Raw genomic sequence first — 23,912 nt, forward strand, 5'->3', positions numbered from 1 at the left:
AACTATGCCCCCAGTTCGAAGCTTTTACCCTTATAGCTACATAAATAAGAGGCTCACCTCCCCCCTCCAATCTGTACAAATTAAACTGGTCCTTAGATATTCACTAGTCATACCCGGCAACCAATTGTACTATTATGTTTTAACAAATCATAAATTGTACTGCTTATTTTGTTTAACAAAACATAAATAAGATACATCATGCTTTGTACCTTTGTCTAGCCCTAAATTAGGGTAAAGGTGGGTAATTAATAATAATGACCAAAGTCTCAAATTATATTGCAGCAGCTATTTCAGTCCTTGTGCGTCCAGAGAGGATGAAAAGTAAACAGTTGTTTTCAAAATAAGTTTGAATTGCTCAATTTTATTTATTCAACTTCCTCTTCTTCCACATCTTTCTCTTCTTGACTTTGCTGGGGCTTTACTCTCTTTACTCCTTGAGGAAACGTTTGTATCTTTTTTCTTTTTGACTCTGCTTGCAGTGTTTCTTACTCCAAGTGTTTTCAGGAGATCCTCCTCTTGTTCTGGTGTTCTAGCAATGTATCTCTTCCCTTGTCTAAAGTGAATAATAGCTATAGGAGACCCCCAGGTAAATTGTACTCCACCTGAATACAATGCTTCGGCATAGGTTTGTAAATCTTGTTTAATTTTCAGAGTTTCTTTAGACAAATCCTGTCTCACTATAATCTGCATGTTTCTATATAGTGATTTCTTTCTCTTTAAATTTTTAAACACCTCTTCCTTTTTGTTTTCAGTAGCAAACTTAATAATCACTTGCCTTGGCGTTGTAGATAGAGGTGATCTCATGCCTCCTTTTTTTGAGGTCCAGTGCAATCTATCTATAACAATTGATGACACTTGTATTTGATTTTTTGGAAACTATATTACATTTTAGATCTCCCGGTTTTTGTTTTTCTTTCTCTGGCCAGTTTCCCAGTCTCAGATTTGCCCTTCTGCTTCTATCTTCCAAGCCTGAGATTTTTTCTTTTAATTTCTGTATCTCTTTCATATAGTTTTTTATTGTTTTTCTGTAGCAATTAATTTATTTTCAAGAACACATATTCTCTCCTCCATTTTACTCAAAGTGTCATTCATAATTTTGAAATTGTCCTGTAACATGTTTTTCATTTCTTCTATAGCTTTTTTGTTCCCCTCCAAGTCAGCTCGGGTTAATGGAGGCTCTTTCAGAGACATTATTTTTTAGCTAATAAGCCTTTTTAAAGCTTATATCTATGTTTTTCCTCTTCAGGTTTCTCTGGAGACTCTTATTTTCACTTACTTTTGAAGTATGCTCACTCATCAGTTTGTTGACTCTCCTTGTTTTCTTTTTAGGGCTTAATTACTTATTTTCTTCAGGGAGAGAGATTAGAGTGCGACTGCTCACGTCAGCCGCATGCGCAAAAGGTTGCCAATCGCCAGTTGAGGACCTGAGCATCCCTGAGTGGGAGGAGGAAAGGAGGAGCAGAGGTGAACGTCACCTGGGAGCACATGGCATTGAACTCCAGAACGCCGGATGATCTCTCCCAGTGGCTTCATGTAGATGAAGGTGCTTGGAGAGGTGAGGGCTACCACATGCATCCTAGACCCCTGCCCATCCAGGTTGGTGAGAGAAGCCAGAGGGGGGTTGGCCAAGTGGGTGAAGGTGGTGGTGAATGCCTCCCTTCAGGAAGGCATATTTCCAGCGAGCCTCAAATTGGCTGTGATCAAACGCTGTTGAAGAAGCCATCACTGGACCCCACTCAATTGGAGAACTTTCGGCCTATTTCCAATTTCCCCTTTTTGGGCAAGGTCGTGGAACGTGTGGTGGCGGCACAACTCCAGGCATTCTTGGTAGATACCGATTTTCTGGATCCGGCACAGTCTGGCTTCAGGCCGGGGCATGGTACCGAGACAGCCTTGGTCGCCTTAGTCGATGATCTACGCCGGGAACTGGACAGGGGGAGTGTGTCCCTGCTGGTTCTGCTGGACCTCTCAGCGGCCTTCAATACCGTCGATCACGGTATCCTTCTGGAGCGCCTCACCGGGATGGGGCTCGGAAGTACTGTTTTGCAGTGGCCCTGGTCCTTCCTGGAGGGTTGTTCCCAGATGATGTCATTGGGGGACGCCTGCTCAGCCCCACAACCATTGTCTTGTGGGGTCCCACAGGGTTCAGTACTGTCCCCCATGTTGTTCAACATATACATGAAGCCGCTGGGAGAGATCATCAGGAGTTTCGGGGTTCGGTGTCATCTGTACGCAGATGATGTCCAGCTCTGTCACTCCTTCCCACCTGTCACTAAGGAGGCTGTCCAGGTCCTGAACCGGTGTCTGGCCTCTGTGTCGGACTGGATGAGGGCAAACAAATTGAAACTGAATCCAGACAAGACAGAGGTCCTCCTGGTCAGTCGAAGGGCCGAATAGGGAATAGGGTTACAGCCTGTGTTGAATGGGGTCACACTCCCCCGAAGACACAGGTTCGCAGTCTGGGGGTTCTCCTGGACGCATTGCTGAGCCTGGAACCCCAGGTCTCAGCGGTAGCCAGGGGAGCCTTCGCACAAATCAGACTTGTGCGCCAGCCGCGACTGTTCCTTGGGAGGTCTGACTTGGCCACGGTGGTCCATGCTCTGGTTACATCCCATTTGGATTACTGCAACGCTCTCTACGTGGGGTTGCCTTTGAAGACGGCCCGGAAGCTCCAATTAGTACAACGGGCGGCAGCCAGATTAATAACTGGGGTGGCTTACAGGGAGCGTACCACCCCCCTACTTAGCCAGCTCTACTGGCTGCCGATATGCTACCGAGCCCAATTCAAAGTGCTGGTTTTGACCTATAAAGCCCTAAACGGTTCTGGCCCAATCTACTTGTCTGAACGTATCTCCTCCTATGAGCCAGGAAGATCCCGAAGGTCATCTGGAGAGGCCCTGCTCTCGGTTCCGCCTGCCTCACAGGCACGGCTGGTGGGGACGAGGGACAGGGCCTTCTCGGTGATGGCTCCCCGGCTGTGGAACACCTTCCCCAGAGAAATACGGCAAGCCCCAACCCTTTTAAGTTTTAGAAAAGCCCTGAAAACATGGCTATGTGCCCAGGCTTTCGAAGATTAAATGATAAAGACGACCCGGACTGATTTACGGCTACAGCACGAGGATTTTGGAGGAATGGATTTTAATCATATGTTTTATATCTTTATATTGTTTTAATTGTTTTATTGGATTTTTATTGCTGTTTTAATTATGTGTTGCCAATTTTGTACGCCGCCCTGAGGCCCTTTGGGTGAGAAGGGCGGGATATAAATGTTGGAAATAAATAAATAAATAAATGTTAAACAACATGGGCACAAGACTGAACCCCACGGGACCCCACAAGAGAATGGCCGTGGGGCCGAGCAACGCCTTCTGAGAGCGACCTTCCAGGAAGGAAAACAGCGCCTCCAAACTCTATTCCCGTGAGGCATCCCAGAAGGAGACCATGGTCCACGGTATGGAAGGCCGATGAGAGGCCCAGGAGAACCAAGAGGGACACCCTCCCCCCGTCCAGTTCCCTGCTTAGATCATCTGCTGAGGAGACCAAGACGGATTCAGTTCCGTGACCAGGTCTGAAGCCAGACTGCGCCCGATCTAGACACTCAGGGTCTTCCAAGAACAACGGGAGTCACGAGGCCACCACACGTTCCATGGCTTTGCCCAGAAAGGGGAGACTGGAAACTGGCCAGAAGTTGACGGATTGAGTGGGGTCCAGGGATGGTTTGTCAACAGCTTCTTTTCATTACAGCGTCTTTTAAGCTGGTTGGACTCTTGCCTTCTTGTAAGGAGGCCTTCACCACCACCACACAGAGTCCCTTTTGTCTCCACAAAGCAAAGCCAAAGGGGTCATCAGGCCGGAAAAAGCCAAGTCATCAAGACTGAATCCTCAGGACTCCACGATGCCATGGCTGCGGGGCCGAGAAGGTGTCCCCCAACAAGACCCCCAGGAAGGGCCGGAGCCACTGCCTAGGTCCCTGCGCTTCTTCCGTCCTCCCCACACGAGGAGCGAAGAAGACTCACCGGGATGTGGACCAAACCGGGCGACACAGCAACAGGCTGAAAAAGCTTCGGGCAAGGAGCAAGAGCCACGAGAGAGAGAGAGAGAGAGAGAGAGAGAGAGAGAGAGAGAGAGCAACTGCCTTCCTTCCTTCTGCTGTGTACGGGAAAGTGAGCTTCCCAAGGGAACGGCCTTCAGAGGGAGATGCTGCAGCGCATCACAAGGGTCTCCATGGCGCCCCCTGCAGGCACGGAACAGCCATCCAGGGAGGGAGGGGGGGAGGGTTCTCTTGATGGGCAGGACCAGAGGACGGGAAAGCCATCGGAATAATAATATAATATCATAATAAGAATACAATAATATATAATAAACATATAATAATTATTCTATAGTAATTATAACTTGACTTTAGTCAAACCACAGGATCGTATATTTTGGCAAAGGGTAGTGTGAAGCCCAAAGGAGTGGATCGACAACAAATTTGGATAGGATATTTATAATATTGTATTATAATATAATTATCTTATTCTATCTGATTTGATGTTGATAATATCATAATATAGTAATAATCATACAATAGTATCATAATTATAATATATTATAATGGCATAATATATAATATAATAATATATCATAAAATAATGCAATATATTATTATTATATTTAATAATAATATAATAAGAGACTGTAACACTATAATAATCAAATATTACTACTAATAATATATACTACAAAACATTAATTGTTCTATTATAATATAAATATATTATATTGTAAAATAATAATGTAAGGCCGCAGAAGGGGAGGGGGTTTAATAATTGTTAAATTATTCTATATTATAGTGTAGCATTATAACTTTGTATCATTATATATCATTGTATAGTATTATTATATATTATTATTATTATGTTATATTATTATATTCTATTATTATCAAATAATATTATAATTTTTTTATAATATAACAATATTTTGTCAGAGTATAATAATAATAACAACCAACTGGTGTTGCCCAGGTTATTTGACAAAGTCGGTGTTTCCATGGTGCAAAAGGCCTGAGGTTGTGGCTGAACTCCCCCTCCCCTCCTGCCGGGTCCCCCCAGGACCTCCCTCCGGGCGGAAGAGCGTGAGGCGGGGCGAGTGTGCTCAGAGGCGCCCTCTCTGGCGGGAGGGAGAACTACAACTCCCAGGAGGGAAGGCACGACAGCAGGCCCGTCCCCTCCCTCCGCGTCTGGCTTCACAGGCCTCGCTCTGCCCACACAAGCCCCGCCCTACCGCCCGTCAATCAAGGCCGGGGAGCGGCACGCAGCCAATGGGGGTCCTCCGGTGGGCGGGGCGTCACGGGCTCAGCCAATGGGAGGGGGCTGCGGGGAAGGAGGCCGAGGAGGAGGGGAAGATGGCCGCCGTCATCGCCTCTCCTCAGGCCTGGTCTCTCCGTGTGAGGCGGGAAGGCGGCGGATGGCGCAGAGAACGGAGGCCGAGAGAGAGAGAGAGAGAGAGAGAGGGGTCTGTGGGGAGAGGGAGGCTCGCTGGGGTGCCCGGGGGGGGGGGGGAGGCGGAGGGCCCGGCCTGTGAGGGGAGGAGGCCGCGGGAGGGAGGGAGGGAGGGAGGGAGGCAGGACTACCACTCCCAGGGGCCCGGATGCCCACTTCCCAAGACGGGTCTCCATAGGACGCCTCACGGGCCTGAAGGTCTGCTCCAGTGGTTTTCATTCATCTGTTTATCCCGTTGTGTTTACATTGTCCATCTTCTCTGTTGTCTATGTGATTTTAATACACTGTCCACCGCTTTGGGTCGCCTGAGGGAGGAAGAGCGGGACATAAATAGAGATCTATTATTATTATTATTATTATTATTATTATTATTATTATTATTATTATTAAACCAGGCCTGCATGCACAGCTGGCCATTTGGGCCTGTCTGCCAAGTGTGGTCCAGATCTGACCTCAGCTGGGTTCACTGCTTTCTGGCTGCAGGTGAACTAGAACTCCCAAAACCAAGGCCCATTCCCACTGACCCCTGCAGTATCTTCACTTGGTCAAGGAGCTTCTTTGTGCCAAGTTGAGTTGAAGTCAGTTGTTGGTGGGGGTCATGGTATCAGTGAAGGTACTGCAAGTCCCATCATCCGTGGATGCAGGTCAAGTACAACTCCTATAAATCATGGTGTAAATTCTCCCCAAACCTCTTGTTCCTCTGTTTGTGCCCTAGGAAAGGGTAGGAAAGGATTGAGGGAGAGGCAGTGGGTGGGGTCATGCAAATTAAGGAATCCTGGGGTGTCTAGGGTGAACGTCTAGAACGTCTAGGGTGAAATTGTACCCACATGAAAGCCTTCCTTCCCTTGGGTGGGGGGCAGATCTGACCTCAGCTAGGTTCTGCGCTTTCTGGCTGCAGGTGAATTGAAACTCCCTAAACCAAGGTCCATTCCCAGTGACCCCTGCAGACTGTTCAGTTGGTCAAAGGGCTTCTCTGTGCCAAGTCTGGTCCCAGTCCATTGTTGGTGGAGGTCACAGTGTCAGTGAAGGTGTTGAGGCTCGCATGCGATACCCCTTTTTAAAGAAGGCAAACCTTGCAGAACTCCTAGTGCCGGTTTTCCAATAAAGGAACTAGGAGGCAGGGGAGATAGAAATACACAGATTTATTTGCAAATAGAGCTGTGGGTGGCCATCATGAAAAGGAGTGGCACACCAACTGAGATTTCACATGGGGTATTTATAATATTCTTCCAGATACAATTCACTTCAGAAACATCCTTGTTCCCACGCCCCCTCCTTCTTTCATCTTGTTCCATCCTGACATTTATCAAAACAACAAACAACAAATGTCCATCTATCAAAAACAAACTGAAACAAAACACCATCTCTGATCCTCATATTTGGACTGCTTCTAAGGTTTTATTGCCCTGCCTGCATGTGTGAGTTCCTGTTCAACTGATTTTCTTTGCATCCTCAGGAAGGCAATGGGCTTGTTTTATTGCAGGTCCATTTGGTGGTTTTTGTAGCAAACATTTCTTACTGACATCTTCTAACTATTAAGAAGACAATTTATTTAATCAAACTATTCTGAATATCATTGCTATTTATGAATCAGATTGAATCAAATTAAACCAGGCCCCTTGTGTCCCTTCAAAGGTACTGCAAGTCCCGTCATCCATGGCCAGTGTGGTCCAGATGTATTTTTGGTTGCGTTAACAGTACTGTCTGGATGTCGGTCAAGTACAACTCTTGTAAACCATGGTGTGAATTCTCCCGAAACTTCTCTAGTATGTTCAGTTGCTGATCAATTCTTCTGTGAACTGTGTGCCATAGGAAAGGGTAGAAAAGGGTCAAGGGAGAGGCAGTGGGCGGGGTCATGCAAAGTAAGGAACCCTGGGATGTCCATTCTGGAGGAGAAACAGAACATCTAGGAGTAGTAGTAGTAAACTTTTATTACGGTCAATGACCAGCTCGTAACAGGGGTACCCAGTTCTGTACATCCATGTTAGACTTCATTAATAATAATAAAATTATAATAATTTTTTTTTAAAAAACCATCATAAAATTGAATTATTTACCAATCTAAAATCTAGGCTAAAGACCACATACAAGTAACTATTGAAGCTCAACTAATCCCATAGGATCCTCTGGGGCAGTCTCAAGGGAGGGAGTGGGGATGACACCGGGGGGAGGGGGGAAGTAACCATAACTGTAAATAACAGTCTAGAACTATAATCATCAGTCTATTTCTAATTCCCCATCTATACTCTGTAGGAGATGCTTAAGTCTTTTGGCTCTCCATCTTCTGCCGAATTTTAATTGCAGCCGTGCAGAACTTGGCAACATTGTATGTCACAGCCGAGATGGTATCTGAGAGCAGTAAGGTTACATAAAATTGTCCAGAGCGTCCTGGGTATTTAGTTGTCCATGGCGTAATGAGACGCAAACGAATGTCTCTATAAAACAGGCACTGCAAAAGCACATGTTCTGTTGTTTCTATGTGACCTGAGTCAGAGGACATAGCCTCTCAGAGTATGGGGTCTTCTGGTAACGACCTTCCAGTACTGCAGATGGAAGCACATGGCATCGAGCTAAGGTGAAGGCTCTTCGATGGTTGGCTACCTCTAACATAGTGAAATATTCCATAGGGGAGGTAGAGCCCCTACTGTCTCCACTGGTGATAAAGGATGGGGCATTAGACAGATCTATTTGGCGTTCAATGTCTGTTATGCGTTGTTTGATCTGGGCTTTGGCCTGGTCATATCCCATGCTGGTTAGTATTTGTGGGGATAGACCTAGAGATGCAAGTTTGTGTAGTATCTCCTTTTGCCAACTAGATTGAAAGTTGTCCTTCATAGAGAGTGGTGCAAGGCCCAGGGGCGAGAGGGATAGTCTGAGCCAGTAATTCAATATTACCATCCACACCCTGGCCTCAACTCTCAGGAAGCCAGTCTCCAGGCGAAGGATGGCGTTGGAGACACACCTTGGCACCTGTAGGGCGGATCTTAAGAATTTGGACTGAACAGTCTCCAGTGGGGCAAAGTCAGAAAATGGTCCTATTTGGGCCCCATAAAGGAGTTGGGCCATTGACTTGGCTTCAAAAAGTTTGAGTGCTGCTGGTATAATAATAATAATAAAACTTTATTTATACCCCGCCACCATCTCCCCAACGGGGACTCGGGGCGGCTAGTGCCCCCCTTTTGATCTCAGATATTTTAGTATGGCAGACGAACTCCTTTGTGCATTCTCTGCCACGTAGCGTCCATGTGCTTTTCTGCTGCCGGAAGAGTGGAGGACTACTCCCAAATATTTGAAACAAGGGACCTGCTCAATTTTGTTTCCATCTATAGTCCAGTGGTGGAGCTTAGGTCTTTTAGCAAACACCACGATTTTTGTTTTCTGATAGTTGAGTTGTAACTGTTCATCCCTACAATATTGTGCTAATGCTTTCAAAGCTCTTTTGAGGCCTATTGGAGTTCTTGAAATCAGTGCTGCATCGTCTGCATACAGTAGGGTGGAAATATGTCTCCCTGCGAGTTTTGGAGGGTGAAAGTCCATGTTATGCAATTGGTCGACCATAGAATTGATGTAGAGGTTGAATAATAATGGGGCTAATATGCAGCCTTGTTTAACCCCTTTCTCTGTTCTGACTGCATTAGTGAGGTGTCCTTGAGGGTTACATCTTATTTTGAGTGAGGTCCCTTAATGGAGCTGGCGAATAAGATGGAGAAGCCGTCTGTTGATTGAGGTGCTTTCTAATTTTCCCCATAATTTGGCCCTAGAAATAGAATCAAAGGCAGCCTTGAAGTCTATAAAAGCCACATACAGGGATGCAGAGCTATTGGTAGTATATTTTTCTATCCAATGCTGGAGCACTAGGCAGTGGTCCACTGTGGACCGTCCTTCCCTAAATCCAGCCTGTTCATCGGCTAAAATGCCTTCTTGCTCCATCCAATCTTGCAGTTTCCCTTTTAGGTGTCTAGCATAAATTTTACTGATAATGTTAAGGAGGCTGATAGGTCTGTAGTTTGCTGGATCATCTCTTTTCCCCTTTTTTTGTATATGGGGATGATGATTGCCCTCCCCCAGTCCTTGGGAATTTGGCCGTATTTGTCAATGCAGGTGAAAAGTGATGCTAATGTTGGGGGCCCAGAAGTCTAGATTGTTCTTGATGGCTTCTGAGGGAATGAGATCTTCTCCTGGGGCCTTCCCTTGCTGTAATTGATTGACAAGTCTCCTGATCTCTGTTGGAGTAACTGCAGGCCATGTGGGGAGATTTTCCAAGTTTAGAGTGGAACAAGCATTCCCACCAATATGGTCTTTATATATGTCCTGAAAATATGCTTCCCAGGACCCTGAGGGGATATGGCTTTCTATCAGAGGGCTAACATAGTTAGTTGTACATGATATGATATGCCAAAAAGTGGCTGAGTCTTTAGTTTGAACAGCTTGTATGAGTCGTGCCCAGTTGTTTTTTGAGTGTTCCCTTTTTTTTGGGGCCAGCAGGTGCTTATAGCGTCTCTTCTGATGGAGAAGCTCTTGTGCCACTATTGCTGAATTATTAGACTGGAAAGCCTGGTAGATGGAAGTAAGTGATTTTTTTGCATTTAGGAGGAAATGGTCCCCGCATGAAAGCCTTCCTTCCCTTGGGTAGGGGGCAGGATGGTGTCTGTGGGGGACACCGGCAGGGCTTGGGCTGCATGTTCGTGGCACTCGCTATAACCCGTTAATAATAATAATAATAATAATAATAATAATAATAATAATAATAATATAACTTTATTTTTATACCCCGCCCCATCTCCCCAGAGGGACTCGGAGCGGCTTACATGGGGCCTTGCCGGACACAAACAGCAATAAAACAATGAAAAAATATTCCAACAATAAAACATCAGCATCAATAAAACAGTCATAAAAATCAACATACAGCATAAAATGTTAAAAACGGGAGACTAAAACACAGATCTGGGCCAAAGTGCAGAATATTTCAAAATGGGAGAGGTAGTTTCACAGCTAAAGTAGTCAATAAAGTGCAAGATAATAATGGCAAAGTATCCTATTGTTGAGTGGGCAGATAGTTCGAACCTACAATAATTAATCATCGAAGGCCTTTTGGAAGAGCCAGGTTTTTAGGCTCTTCCAGAAGGAGAGGAGGGTAGGAGCCTGCCTGATCTCCCTGGGGAGCGAGTTCCAAAGCCGGGGGGCCACAACGGAGAAGGCCCTCTCTCTCGTCCCCACCAACCGCGACTGTGAAGGTGGTAGGAGCGAGAGGAAGGCCTCCCCCGACGAGCGAAGAGAACATGCAGGTTCATAGGGGGAAATGCGGTCTCTAAGGTAGGTGGGTCCCAAACCGTTTAGGGCTTTGTAGGTGATAACCTGCACCTTGAATTGGGCCCGGAAAATAAACGGCAGCCAGTGGAGCTCCTTAAACAGAGGCGTTGAACACGCCCTGTAATTCGCTCCGGTTAGAAGCCTGGCTGCCGAACGTTGTACTAATTGTAATTTCTGGGCCGTCTTCAAAGGCAGCCCCACGTAGAGCGCATTGCAATAATCCAGTCTAGAGGTAACTAAGGCATGGACCATCATGGTCAGATCAGACTTCTTGAGGTATGGTCGCAGCTGGCGCACAAGTTTTAGTTGTGCAAAGGCCCTCCCGGCCCACGGCCGACACCTGGGCCTCAAGAGTCAGCCCCGAGTCCAGGAGGATCCCCAAGCTGCGGACGTGCGCCTTCAGGGGGAGTGTGACCCCGTCAAGCACATGTTGACACCCAATTCCCCGATCAGACGTACGACTGACCTGGAGGACCTCTGTCTTGTCAGGATTAAATCTCAGCTTGTTCGCCCTCTTCCAGGCCAACACAGCGGCCAGGCACTGGTCCAGAATCCAAGGGGCTTCCTTGGTGGAAAAGAGTAGTAGAGTTGGGTGTCATCCGCGTAGAGATGGCGCCGTACTCCAAAACTCTCCCAGCGGTTTCATGTAGATGTTAAAAAGCATAGGGGACAGAATAGAACCTTGCGGGACCCCACAGGTCAATGACCAGGGGTCCGAGCAGGTGTCCCCCAGCTTCACCAACTGGGAATGGCCCTCCAGGAAGGACTGGAGCCACTGCAAGGCAGTACCTCCAAGGCCCATCCCAGAGAGCCGTCCCAGGAGGATACCATGGTCGATGGTATCGAAAGCCGCTGAGATGTCCAAGAGAACTAGCAGAGTCACACTCCCCCTGTCCAGTTCCCTGCGGAGGTCATCCACCAAGGCGACCAAAGCCGTCTCGGTACTGAACCCAAGCCTGAAGCCAGACTGCGATTGATCCAGAAAATCCATATCTTCCAAGAATCCCTGGAGCTGAGAGGCAACCACCCGCTCTAAGACCTTGCCCAAAAATGGAAGGTTAGAGATTAGTCTGTAATTGCAGAGGTTTAGTCGAATCCAAAGAAGCCTTCTTCAAAATAGGCCTAACCACAGCTTGTTTTAGGCTGGATGGAAATTTGCCCTGCGCCAAAGAGGCATTAATTATAGACACAAACCAATCAACTAACCCACCACTGGCCTGTTTTAAAAGCCAAGATGGGCAAGGGTCCAGGGCACAGGTGGTCGCCCTCACCGCTCCAAGAATCTTGTCCACATCATCAGGCTGCACAAGCTGAAACGAATCCCACAAGACTGAACCGACAGCGGCACTCTAGTCTCCTTCTCGCATGCTTCATCTCCGCCAGCTAAAGTCAGGTGAGGAAGTGACTTGGTGGCTCCACAGCATTGGGAACTATAGTCTGTTTGTGGAGGCCGGAGGGAGACTGTGTGAGCAGACATTTGTGCCACATACACGCATACAGATTTTCACTTTTATTATCTGTATAGATAGATGGATAGAAGAAGAAGAAGATATGCAAAATATAAAGGTACAACTTGTCTCTATGCTGAATAAATGTCCATATTCATATAGGTTTCAAATTATTATATTAGCACTTTATTGACTATGTTAGCTGTGAAACTACCTCTCCCCGACTCTGAATTATTCTGCACTTTGGCCCAGATCCGTGTATTCATCTCCTGTTTTTAACATTTTATTTTGTATGTTGACCTTTTATGACTGTTTTATTGATGCTGATGTGTTGAGTAATTTGTTTTATTGTCTTGCTGTTGTTATTATACTGTTGTATTTGGGCATGGCCCCATGTAAGTCGCCCCGAGTCCCTTTGGGGAGCTGGGGCGGGGTATAAGTATAAAGTTATTATTATTATTATTATTATTATTATTATTATTATTATTATTATTATTATTATTAAATGGGAGACTTCAATCTCCTCAAAATAAACACAATAATCCAATATATGATGATTTAAAAGTCACTTCTGTACTGAAGATGGTACTGAAGGACCATCTGTGGCATCTGAGTTTGTGGTGGTGTCACATCCGAGTTTGTGGTGGTGTTCTACACGGTGACCAGGGCACAACAAGGTATCCCAGGTGTATTCCTTGTTTCGGTGTTTGGAACACCTTCTTCAGGTGATTGATTCTTCTCAGTGCCTTTAAATATAACTTAGTGTTCCAGTATGGGATAAGTTTCTGGCACTATATTTACATGTGTAAAAAAAGAACAACAACATACATAAAATAGATATGCTATAGCACTCCTATTATTGCACTATATTAACATTAAATCAATGCATAACCTTATACACAATAATCACAGTAATGTTCTCTTGACTTACATTTCGTCAGGCAATCACTGGCTCTGCTGCAGGATATTCTGTGGAATCCTCGTAGTCCTTAAATACATGTTGCAAGTTGCAAGTGAAATCAAGTTTGTTGTTCAGGCCCTGAGGAGCCAGGGTCTGAAATTTTTTAAATCCAGAAAGCTTCCCTTTGGAGAAGGAGTTTCTTCATGTCTGAATGAGGTTTGGGGTGTAGTTTTTCCAAAGCACTTGAATGTCTTCTCTCCTTAAAAGTGTGTGTATAAGGTGGTGTCAGTAACTGGACGAACAATGGAACATGGAGGTGTTGCTGACTTGGAAGTACAGGTGGTGGATAGTGAGGAACTTGGAACCCCCCTCCACTCTCTACTGACAGTGAGGAGGAGGAAGATGAAGTAGTAGCATCAAATTTTGGACTTTCTCAGGCTGCTGTTATGGCGCCCACGACTCCAACTTCCCCCTGCCCCATCGGCAGCACTCAAAGTTCCCTGGGCATCGGTGCTGTGGCAATGGGAAGGCCAAGGTCTTATATTTGGGACCACTTTAATGCCCATGCTCAGCGTGCCACTTTGGCAGTTTGTAGACACTGTGGGCAATTATCAGCAGAGGGAGAGACCTGAGACATCTTGCGACCTCGGGGTTGAGCTCTCACATCACCCCACAATATCGATAGGAGGGGGAGCCGCAAGCCCTTGCAGTGGTAGCATAAGCACACAAAGTTCTCCTTGTTTAGAGGGTGGAAGGCAGACACACGCCACCTTGGAGGATTGGGGCCTACCATAGCCAGGAAGAGAATGGAGGAAACGTTACCCACACCCCACCAGATAACCCAACGTGTGGGAGAGATGATGACCCTCGATCACCATCCATTCCGCATGGTCGAGCAAGATGCCTTTGTTCGCCTGATGGAACTCCTGTGCCCCTGCTACAAAATCTCCTCCCATCACACCTTTTCCTGAACAGTTATTCCCGGCTTGTATGAGGGCTGCAAAGAACGCATTGTCCAGATGTTGCAGAGCGCCATGGGAGGACACATCCATTTTACCTCTGATATTTGGTCGAGCTTGGGAGGAGGCCATTCCTACCTCTCTCTGACAGCGCATTGGTGGGAGAAAGAAGGCAGTATGGATACATCCCATCGTTGGGCACTCCTTGCTATGGAGGTAGTTGATCGTGATCTAAAGGCTGACACCATCTGCAGCTATCTGGAAAACATTTTATTTCCCTGTTTCCCCCTATTCCTATGTCTCTCTCTCCCGAGTTTTTAATTAAGTGTTCATGTGACCTGCCCTGGTTTTTATTGTTTTTTCCGATTTGGGTTGTAATATATATTCGATGATTTTGCACTGTTATATTGTGTTATGATTTGCTGTTTATTTTGTTATATTGTATGGTGTCTGGGCATGGCCCCATGTAAGCCGCCCCGAGTCCCCATAGGGAGATGGTGGCGGGGTATAAATAAAGTTTTATTATTTTATTATTATTATTATTATGGGGGGGTGGATGCGGTGCAGGCCAAAGGAAATGAGGAGGGGGTTCATGGTGACTGATGCTGGTAAAAATATGATAAAAGCGGTGGAAAATGCTGGCTTTACAAATGTCACCTGCATGGCCCACTTGCTTCACAATACCACCAAGGAAAGTTTAAAGAGCACCTAAGAGCAGGAGACCAACACCGCAAACACCGCCCTGCTGATCGAGCGCTGTAGAAAGATTGCGGGCTACTTCCACAGGAGCACCAAGGCAGCCCGGGAGCTGAAAGAGAGAGACAGAACTTGGAAGGGCTCCCGCAGCACCAGTTGCTCCAGGACGTCTCCACCCAGTGGAATTCAACCTATAAGATGCTGGCACGCATGGTCGAGCAGCAGAAAGCGGTCCACGGCATCTCCCTTTCCTTAGATGTGCCTGTAAGCAAGCTTGTGCTAAGCAAGCAAGAGTGGGACACCATCTCCCAGCTGGTAGACGTCATGAAGCCATTCAAAGATGCCACAGAGACCCTTTCGGAATTGAGAGCCCTTCTTAGCCAGGTGGTCCCCCTTGTCTTGGGGCTAAGGAGGCACCTTGAAATGCTTGGAGCCGGTCGAACACTGGACTCCCTGGCCGGCCCGCTGACACTTCCGGTCCAGGAGGTGGTGAGGAGGTTGTCCTTTGCTGTACGGAAACGCCTTGAACCACTTCTTACCAGCAAGGTCCATATGCTGGCGGCCTTGTGCGATCCACGGCTAAAGTACACCGTCTGCTCAAAAGACTTTACTGTATGGAAGGCCCAGCTAGTAAACCTTGTGAGGGAGGTCTTTGCTGCCAGGGTGGGGGAAATGGGCACAGTGGCCCCTCTACTGCAGATGCCTGCCACCCCCAGCACTAGCGCGTGGCGAGAGAGACAGTCCCGGGGGGCCAGCCGGGGGTTGCCGTAGGGTAACAGGTCTCCAGCAGCGACAAGGAAACGCTTTCTTTGTGGAGACGGTGGCCATACTAGCCCGCTTGGAAGATACCTCTTTGCTGGCTTCGGTGCAAAAGATAGACTCGGCCGAGTGCTCGGTCAACCGGTACTTTGAGGAGCCTCCAGAGATAATTTCCTGTCATCCACTGGCCTACTGGGCTTCACGTGATCACATGTGGCCGGATTTATCACACGTAGCCTGCCAGTTTCTCAGCTGCCTGCCCACCAGCATGCAGAGCAAAAGGGTCTTCAGCCTAGCGGGAGATGTAGTCACACCCCACCGCAGCTTCCTGGACCCACAAACAGTTGAGAAACTGGTCTTCTTGAAGGCCAACCTGCCTGTGTTGAATTTCCCTGAGTTGGATTTTGACACCCACGCCTCCTAGAACAACAGTACTCTTTCTTTAAGCTGCTCTGCTTCTGGTTTATTTTGGCAACTTGGGGGGGGGGGGGTAGTCCCTTTTCCTTCCTTCGTTCGTTCCTTCCTTCCTTCCTTCCTTCCTTCCTTCCTTCCTTCCTTCTCTGGTCGTGTTCCTTCCTCTCCTCCTCCTCTGCCTTCTCCTCCTTTTTGGTTGGGCCGGGATCACGGTGGCAGCGAGGGCCAGGAGCCTCCTTGAGGCAACAAGGCCACAATTGAGGGAGGGCAAGCTCATGCCTCTCCACTGGCGGATGTGCTGAGGGAGAAGCGCCTGGCTCCCCTCCCTGTCAGCCTCGACAGTGCCTCTTTCTCCTGGCTCAGGTGAGCGGAAGGACGGCAAGGAGGGGGCTGGCGAGGAGGGGGAGCCGGGCACTTTTCCCTCAGTGTATCGGTTGGTGGTGAAGAATGGGGACCTCTTTGCCCTTCCTCAAGTACGGTCTTGTTACCTCAGGGAGGCACCTGCTTTCATTCAGTCACAAGGACAAGGACTGCAAACGGTGAGGGCTGCCTCTCAGCAACACCCGCCTCCCTCCTTTCCTCCCTCACCCGAGTATAAGCCAAGGGGGGCTTTTTCAGCATTAAAAACGTGCTGAAAAAGCCAGCTTATCCTTGAGTATATACAGTATTTGTTTGTAGTCCTATCGTTAGCATTACACACCTACCTTCTATATCTGTCTTAACCGTTTGGGGAGTTTGGGGAGATAGAATACCAGGCCATTTCTTTTGGAAGTTCTTCTTCTGTTGCTGAAAAGCTTCCCCTGGATGGAGGAAAAAGAAGACGAGGAGGAAGTGGGCAAAGGTGAAAGGATTTGGCAGGAAGGGGGCTTTGTGGCTGGAACTGTGCCTGTCTTTGCATGTCATCATGGGCTCTACCGAGAAAATGCATGGCCTGGAAGGAACGTAGTTCAGCGTGGACTCATTTTGTGAACATCCCAACAAACCTCAACGTGGTTTTGAATTAGCCAGTTGGGAATGCAGGTCCTTGTTAGTTTGGAAGATTCGTTTGGGATATGTGGCCGGAGTGACCCTTTGAGATGCCAAGGAAGCAAGGTGGTCCTTGTGGCAGGGGAAATGATGACACAATCAATAAAGAAATCCTTGTTTCTTTCAGCATTTAGCACAATGCTGGTAATTCACGGAAACCCATGATCCAGAACATTACACTCTTGAATGTTGGGAGGAGTTCTGCCTGCCTGCCTTCTGTTCCTTTAACCATGTTTGGGTTTGACCCAATGAAATGGGTGTGGCCCTCAAATATGGAGAAAAGGGTTCAGTTCCTTCCTTCCAGGATTCCTTCCTTCTCTTATCCTGTCCTTCTGTGTTTCCTCCCTTCCATCTTTCCTTTCTTCTTTCCTTTTTTGGCTTTGTTTACCTTGAGCCAGAGGTATGCGGCTTCATGTCTAACCTTTGGCTTCTTCTTTCTTGACCAGGACATGAGAGTTCTCTGGAGCCACCCCTGCCGTGATGGGAAACGAACCAGCTTCTAGTCGATATTAAGGCATTTGGAAACCAAAGTGCAGTAAGGAAACCAGTCCTCTAGGAAAAAGGATTCCTCCCAAGGGGCTGATTCTGCAGAATTCCTACATTCTCTTTGGATTCTAGAGTAGAACCATAGAGTCGGAAGAGACTGCATGAGGCACCTAGTCCAGGCCTCTGCCGTGCAGGAAAAGCGCAAAGTACCCCTGACAGATGAGCATCTGGCCTCTGTTTAAAGGATTCCAAATGAGCCTCCACTACATTTTGAGGCAGAGAGTTCCACCGCTGAACTACTCTTACAGTCAGGAAGTTCTTCTTAATGTTCAGATGGAATCTACTTTCCTGTAATTTGAACCCAGTGCTGTGAGTAATCAGAAAGGGAAAAACAAGAATCAAGTGTCCTTATTGGAATTAAATGTACATAGCACTGTTGACATGGAGGAGAAAGCATATAAATGTATCGAATGTGGAAAGAGCTTTAGTCAGCATGGAAAGCTGAACAGACATCAAAGGATTCACACTGGGGAGAAAGCCTATAACTGCCTGGAGTGTGGACAGAGCTTCACTCAGAAGGGAAGCTTACATACACATCAAAGGACTCACACTGGGGAGAAACCCTATAACTGCCTGGAGTGTGGACACAGCTTTGCTCATAGTTCAGGACTACGTTCACATCAAAGGACTCACACTGGGGAGAAACCCTATAAATGCTTGGAGTGTGGACAGAGCTTTGCTCGTAGTTCAGGACTACGTTCACATCAAAGAACTCACACTGGGGAGGAACCCTATAACTGCCTGGAATGTGGACAGAGCTTTGCTCATAGTTCAGGACTACGTTCACATCAAAGGACTCACACTGGGGAGAAACCCTATAACTGCCTGGAGTGTGGACAGAGCTTCAGTGATTGTTCAACTCTACGTTCACATCAAAGGATCCACACTGGGGAGAAACCATATAACTGCCTGGAGTGTGGACAGAGCTTTACTCAGAGGGGACATTTACGTTCACATCAAAGGACTCACACTGGGGAGAAACCCTATAAATGCCTGGAGTGTGGACAGAGCTTCATTCAGAGTTCAAGTCTACGTAACCATCAAAGGACTCACACTGGGGAGAAACCCTATAACTGCCTGGAGTGTGGACAGAGCTTCAGTGATTATTCAAATCTACGTTCACATCAAAGGACCCACACTGGGGAGAAACCATATAAATGCCTGGAGTGTGGACACAGCTTTACCCAGAAGTTACACCTACGTTCCCATCAAAGGACCCACACTGGGGAGAAACCCTATACATGCCTGGAGTGTGGACAGAGCTTTACTCAGAAGGGACACTTACGTTCCCATCAAAGGACTCACACTGGGGAGAAACCCTATACATGCCAGGAGTGCGGACAGAGCTTTGCTCGGAGTGGAGCTCTACGTTTGCATCAAAGGACCCACACTGGGGAGAAACCATATAAATGCCTGGAGTGTGGACAGAGCTTTGCTCGGAGGGGAAACCTAAGTTCCCATCAAAGGACTCACACTGGGGAGAAACCCTATAAATGCCTGGAGTGTGGGCAGAGCTTCATTCAGAGTTCAAGTCTACGTAACCATCAAAGGACTCACACTGGGGAGAAACCCTATAACTGCCTGGAGTGTGAACAGAGCTTCAGTGATTGTTCAAATCTACGTTCACATCAAAGGACCCACACTGTGGAGAAACCCTATACATGCCGGCAGTGTGGACAGAGCTTTGCTCGGAGTGGAGCTCTACGTTTGCATCAAAGGACCCACACTGGGGAGAAACCCTATAACTGCCTGGAGTGTGGACAGAGCTTTACTCAGAAGGGACACTTACGTTCCCATCAAAGGACTCACACTGGGGAGAAACCCTATACATGCCGGCAGTGTGGACAGAACTTTGCTCGGAATGGAAATCTACGTTTGCATCAAAGAACCCACATTGGGGAGAAACAGTAGAAATGCATGGAGTGTGGACAGAGCTTTTCATGAAATAACATTATACATAGACATCATAGACTTCACCCTGGAGAAAATTGTGTTAATTGACACCAGAGTGTCATTCTAACACGTAGAAAAGCAACTCTTGCAAATTTTGGAAATGCAAGCTCGAAGTTGGGACATTTCATCACATGTGGTGTACTGTGGAAAGATTGAACTAAAACACCGTGTTCCCTCACCTATCACGGGTGTTAGGTTCCAGGACCACCGCAATAAGTGAAAATCCATGAAGTAGGGATGTTACATATTTATACATTATTTTAGTATTTATACAGTATTTTAAGTCTTTATCAACCAATCGTGTATTGATCAATTGCCTCCTTCTCCTCCCGTTGCCTCTTGGGCTCCTTTTCTCTCTCTTTGGCTTCTTCTTCCTCAGGCTGTAAATTGTAATTTTTTATGATTTATAATATTTTTTTAGAGTTTATTGAAAAACCGCAAAACAGCGAATCCGCAAACAGTGAAACGCAAAGTAGTGAGGGAACTTTGTACGTTCTATTCTGGAAGTAATTATATTATCTAAAGGGAGTAGAATAATGAGAAATAAAAATTAACAGATAGAATGAGGCTTTTAGTCACGTATCCATGTCTGTTAGTTCAGTTGTGTGTCTATGTAGGTAACCCCCCCCCCCCCCCCCCAGTTATTGTGCTTTAGCATCTTTATATTTTAAATGTACTAAACATGCCAAGTTGGTTTGTAACTGTGACCTTTATTTCCTGTGCTGGTCTATGATGGAAATAAATTACTGGATGTGAAATTTGTTGCACATCAATTGTTTGCATTCGCAGTGCTCTCTGGATGTAGGAGAACTATAATTCCTATAAATTAAGGTGACTTTCTCCCAAAGCCCTCCTGCATTTTTGTTGGTCATGGGGGTTCTGTGTGCTAAGTTAGGTTCAGGGCCATCCTTGGTGGGGTCCAGAGTACCCATTGATTGTGGTTGGACTATAAATCCCAGTATGTCAAGGTGAATTCCCCCACAAACCTCTCCAGCATTTTCTTTTGGTCTGTGTGCCAATTGTAGTCCAGGTAAGTTAATTTTTTAACTGATTTATAGTGTATTGTACAATTTTTATATATGTGTTTTATTGTAAGCCGCCCTGAGTCCCCTGTTGGGTGAGAAGGGCAGGATATAAATATTGTAATAAATAAATAAGGTCAATTGTCAGTGGGGGTCACAATGCTGTGTCTTGATGCAGGGTGAACTACAACTTCCATCATGTGGAGTCAGTCCCAAACTGTGGACCTGTGTCTTCAGGGGGAGTGTAACCCCCTCTAGCGCAGGCTGTAACCCTATAACCTCTTTGGCCTTCTGACTGACCAGGAGGACCTCCGTCTAGTCTGCATTCAGTTTCAGTCCATTCACCCTCATCCAGACCGTCAGAGCTGCCAATCACCAGTTCAGGACCTGAGCAGCTTCCTGAGCAGGAGGAGGAAAGGAGGAGTGGAGGTGAACGTCACCTTGGAGCACATTACATTGAACTCCAGAACTCTGGATGATCTCTCCCTGCGGCTTCATGTAGATGTTAACCAACATGGGCACAAGACTGAACCCCATGGGACCCCACAAGACAATGGCCGTGGGGCCGAGCAGGTGTCCCCCAGCAACGCCTTCTGAGAGCGACCTTCCAGGAAGGACCGGGGCCACTGCAAAACTGCCTCCAAGCCCTATTCCCGCGAGACATCCCAGAAGGAGACCGTGGTCTACGGTATCAAAGGCCAACGAGAGGTCCAGCAGAACCAAGAGGGACACCCTCCCCCCCCGTCCAGTTCCCTGCTTAGATCATCTGCTGAGGAGACAAAGACTGATTCAGTTCCGTGACCAGGCCTGAAGCCAGACTGCGCCCGATCTAGACACCCAGGGTCTTCCAAGAACAACGGGAGTTGCGAGGCCACCACACGTTCCATGGCTTTGCCCAGAAAGGGGAGACTGGAAACTGGCCGGAAGTTGATGGATTGAGTGGGGTCCAGGGATGGTTTGTCAACAGCTTCCTTTTTGAATTACAGCTTCTTTTAAACCGGCTGGACTCTTGCCTTCTTGTAAGGAGGCCTTCACCACCACCACACAGCAAAGCCAAAGGGGTCATCAGGCCGGAAAAAAGCCATGTCATCAAGACTGAATCCTCAGGACTCCACGATGCCATGGTTGCGGGGCCGAGAAGGTGTCCCCCAACAACACCCCAGGAAGGGCCGGAGCCACTACCAAGCGGTGCCCCCAAGTCCCATTCCCGCGAGGCATCCCAGAAGAAGACCGTGGTCTACGGCACTGAAGGCCCCTGAGAGGTCCAAGAGAACAAGAGGGACACCCTCCCCCCGCCTACGTCCCTGTGCTCCTTCCGTCCTCCCTGCACGAGGAGTGAAGAAGACTCACCGGGATGTGGCCCAAACCGGGCGACACAGCAACAGGCTGAAAAAGCCTCGGGCAAGGAGCAAGAGCCACGAGAGAGAGAGAGAGAGAGAGAGAGAGAGAGAGAGAGAGAGCGACTGCCTTCCTTCCGGCTGTGAACGGGAAAGGGAGCTTCCCAAGGGAACGGCCTTCAGAGGGAGATGCTGCAGCGCATCACAAGGGTCTCCATGGCGCCCCCTGCAGGCACGGAACAGCCATCCAGGGAGGGAGCTCTGTTGATGGGCAGGACCAGAGGAGGGGCAGGACGGGAAAGCCATCGTCATAACAATGTAATAATAATAACAATAACAATAATATCTTTAAAAGAATACAATAATATATAATAAAATATATTATATCATATCATAATTATAACTTGAATTTGGTCAAAGCACAGGACAGTATATTTTGGAAAAGGGTAGATTTGCGTGAAGCCCAAAGGAGTGGATCGACAACAGATTGGATAGGATAAGGTCATTATAATATTATATTGTATATTACTATTGTTATTTAATAATGTAATAATAATATTACTGTAATTGTTATATTATTCTATAATTTAGTGTATTATTATAACTTTGTATCATAATATTATTATTATAGTATTATTATATATTTTTATTCTTATTATACTATTATATTATTATCAAATAATATAAGATTATTTGATAATTATAATATAATAAAATATAATGACAGTATAATAATAATACCCTGGCGTTGCCCAGGTTATTTGACAAAGTCAGTGTTTTAATTGTCCAAATATCCATAAGATTGTGGGTGAACTACAACTCCCACCATGCCAGGTGAACCCCCAGAAATTCAGTCGGTACTTAAAGCTTGTAATGTTGGACAAGTTTGCTTAGGATGCACCACGGGTGGGGTTGAGTCTGCTCTCTGGCTGCAGGGTGAACTACAACTCCCACCACTTTGGTGAGTTCCTCTGCTCCAACCCTTCCCGTAGGTTGAGTGAGTCATGGGGTTCCGTGTGACACGTGTGGTCCAGGCCCACCATCGGCGGAGGTCACCATTTCCCCGGTTGTGGGTGAACTACAACTCCCAGGAAGGAAGAACGTTCCCTCCCATCCCCTGCAGTCATCACATTTCAGCAGATCGGGTATTCGTGCCAAGTTGGGCCCAGATCCCTCCGTGTTTGGGTTCACAGTGCTGTCTGGATGGAAGTGAACTACAACTCCCCCAAATCAAGGTGAATTTTCCCCAAAGACCTCCAGTATTTTTTGCTCATTATGGGGGGCTCTGCGTGCCAAGTGAGTCCCAGGTCCATCATTGGTGGGTTTCTGCAGTTCGTAGATGCAGGTGAATTATGCATCCCAGTCCCTACAAGTCCTATAAATCATGGTGAATTCTCCCCAGACCCCTCTGTCTAGTATGTTCAGGTTCTGACCAGTTCCTCTGTTTGCTGTGTGCTGTAGGAAAGGATAGGATGTGGAATGGAATTGGCATGGCCCCACCCACTGCCTCTCCCTTAACCCTTTCCTACCCTTTCCTATAGTACTGCTGCTGCTGCTGCTCGGTCGTTTAGTCGTCTCCGACTCTTCGTGACCGCATGGACCAATCCACGCCAGAGCTCCCTGTCGGCCGTCACCGCCCCCAGTTCCTTCAAGGTCGAGCCAGTCACTTCAAGGATACCGTTCATCCATCTTGCCCTTGGTCGTCCTCTCTTCCTTTTTCCTTCCATTTCCCCCAGCATCGTGATCTTCTCCAAGCTTTCCTGTCTCCTCATGATGTGGCCAAAATACTTCAGCTTTGCCTCCAATATTCTTCCCTCCAGTGAGCAGCCATTGGGCATTATTTCCTGGAGGATGGACTGGTTGGGTCTTCTTGCCAAGGTCCAAGGCACTCTCAGGATTTTCCTCCAGCACCAAAGTTCAAAAGCGTCTCTCTTCCTTCGCTCAGCCTTCCTTATGGTCCAGCTCTCGCATCCATAGGTTACTTACTATGGGGAATACCATTGCTTTGACTATGCGGACCTTCGTTGCCAGTGTGATGTCTCTGCTCTTCACTAT

At 47.1% G+C, this 23,912-nt stretch overlaps 1 protein-coding gene across 1 annotated transcript; it reads left to right on the forward strand.

Moving 5' to 3' along the window:
• The first annotated feature begins 5,384 nt into the window (after positions 1-5,384).
• On the forward strand, positions 5,385-20,123 carry LOC134294885 (zinc finger protein 658B-like). The gene is made up of 2 exons (XM_062966667.1): positions 5,385-5,499; positions 17,446-20,123. Exon 2 carries the CDS (start codon positions 17,927-17,929, stop codon positions 19,454-19,456), a length of 1,530 nt encoding a protein of 509 aa, XP_062822737.1. The 5' UTR covers positions 5,385-5,499; positions 17,446-17,926; the 3' UTR covers positions 19,457-20,123.
• The last annotated feature ends 3,789 nt before the right edge of the window (positions 20,124-23,912 follow it).

This window comes from Anolis carolinensis, unplaced genomic scaffold (genome assembly GCF_035594765.1).
Source record: "Anolis carolinensis isolate JA03-04 unplaced genomic scaffold, rAnoCar3.1.pri scaffold_26, whole genome shotgun sequence".
In the NCBI taxonomy this organism is placed as follows: domain Eukaryota; kingdom Metazoa; phylum Chordata; class Lepidosauria; order Squamata; family Dactyloidae; genus Anolis; species Anolis carolinensis.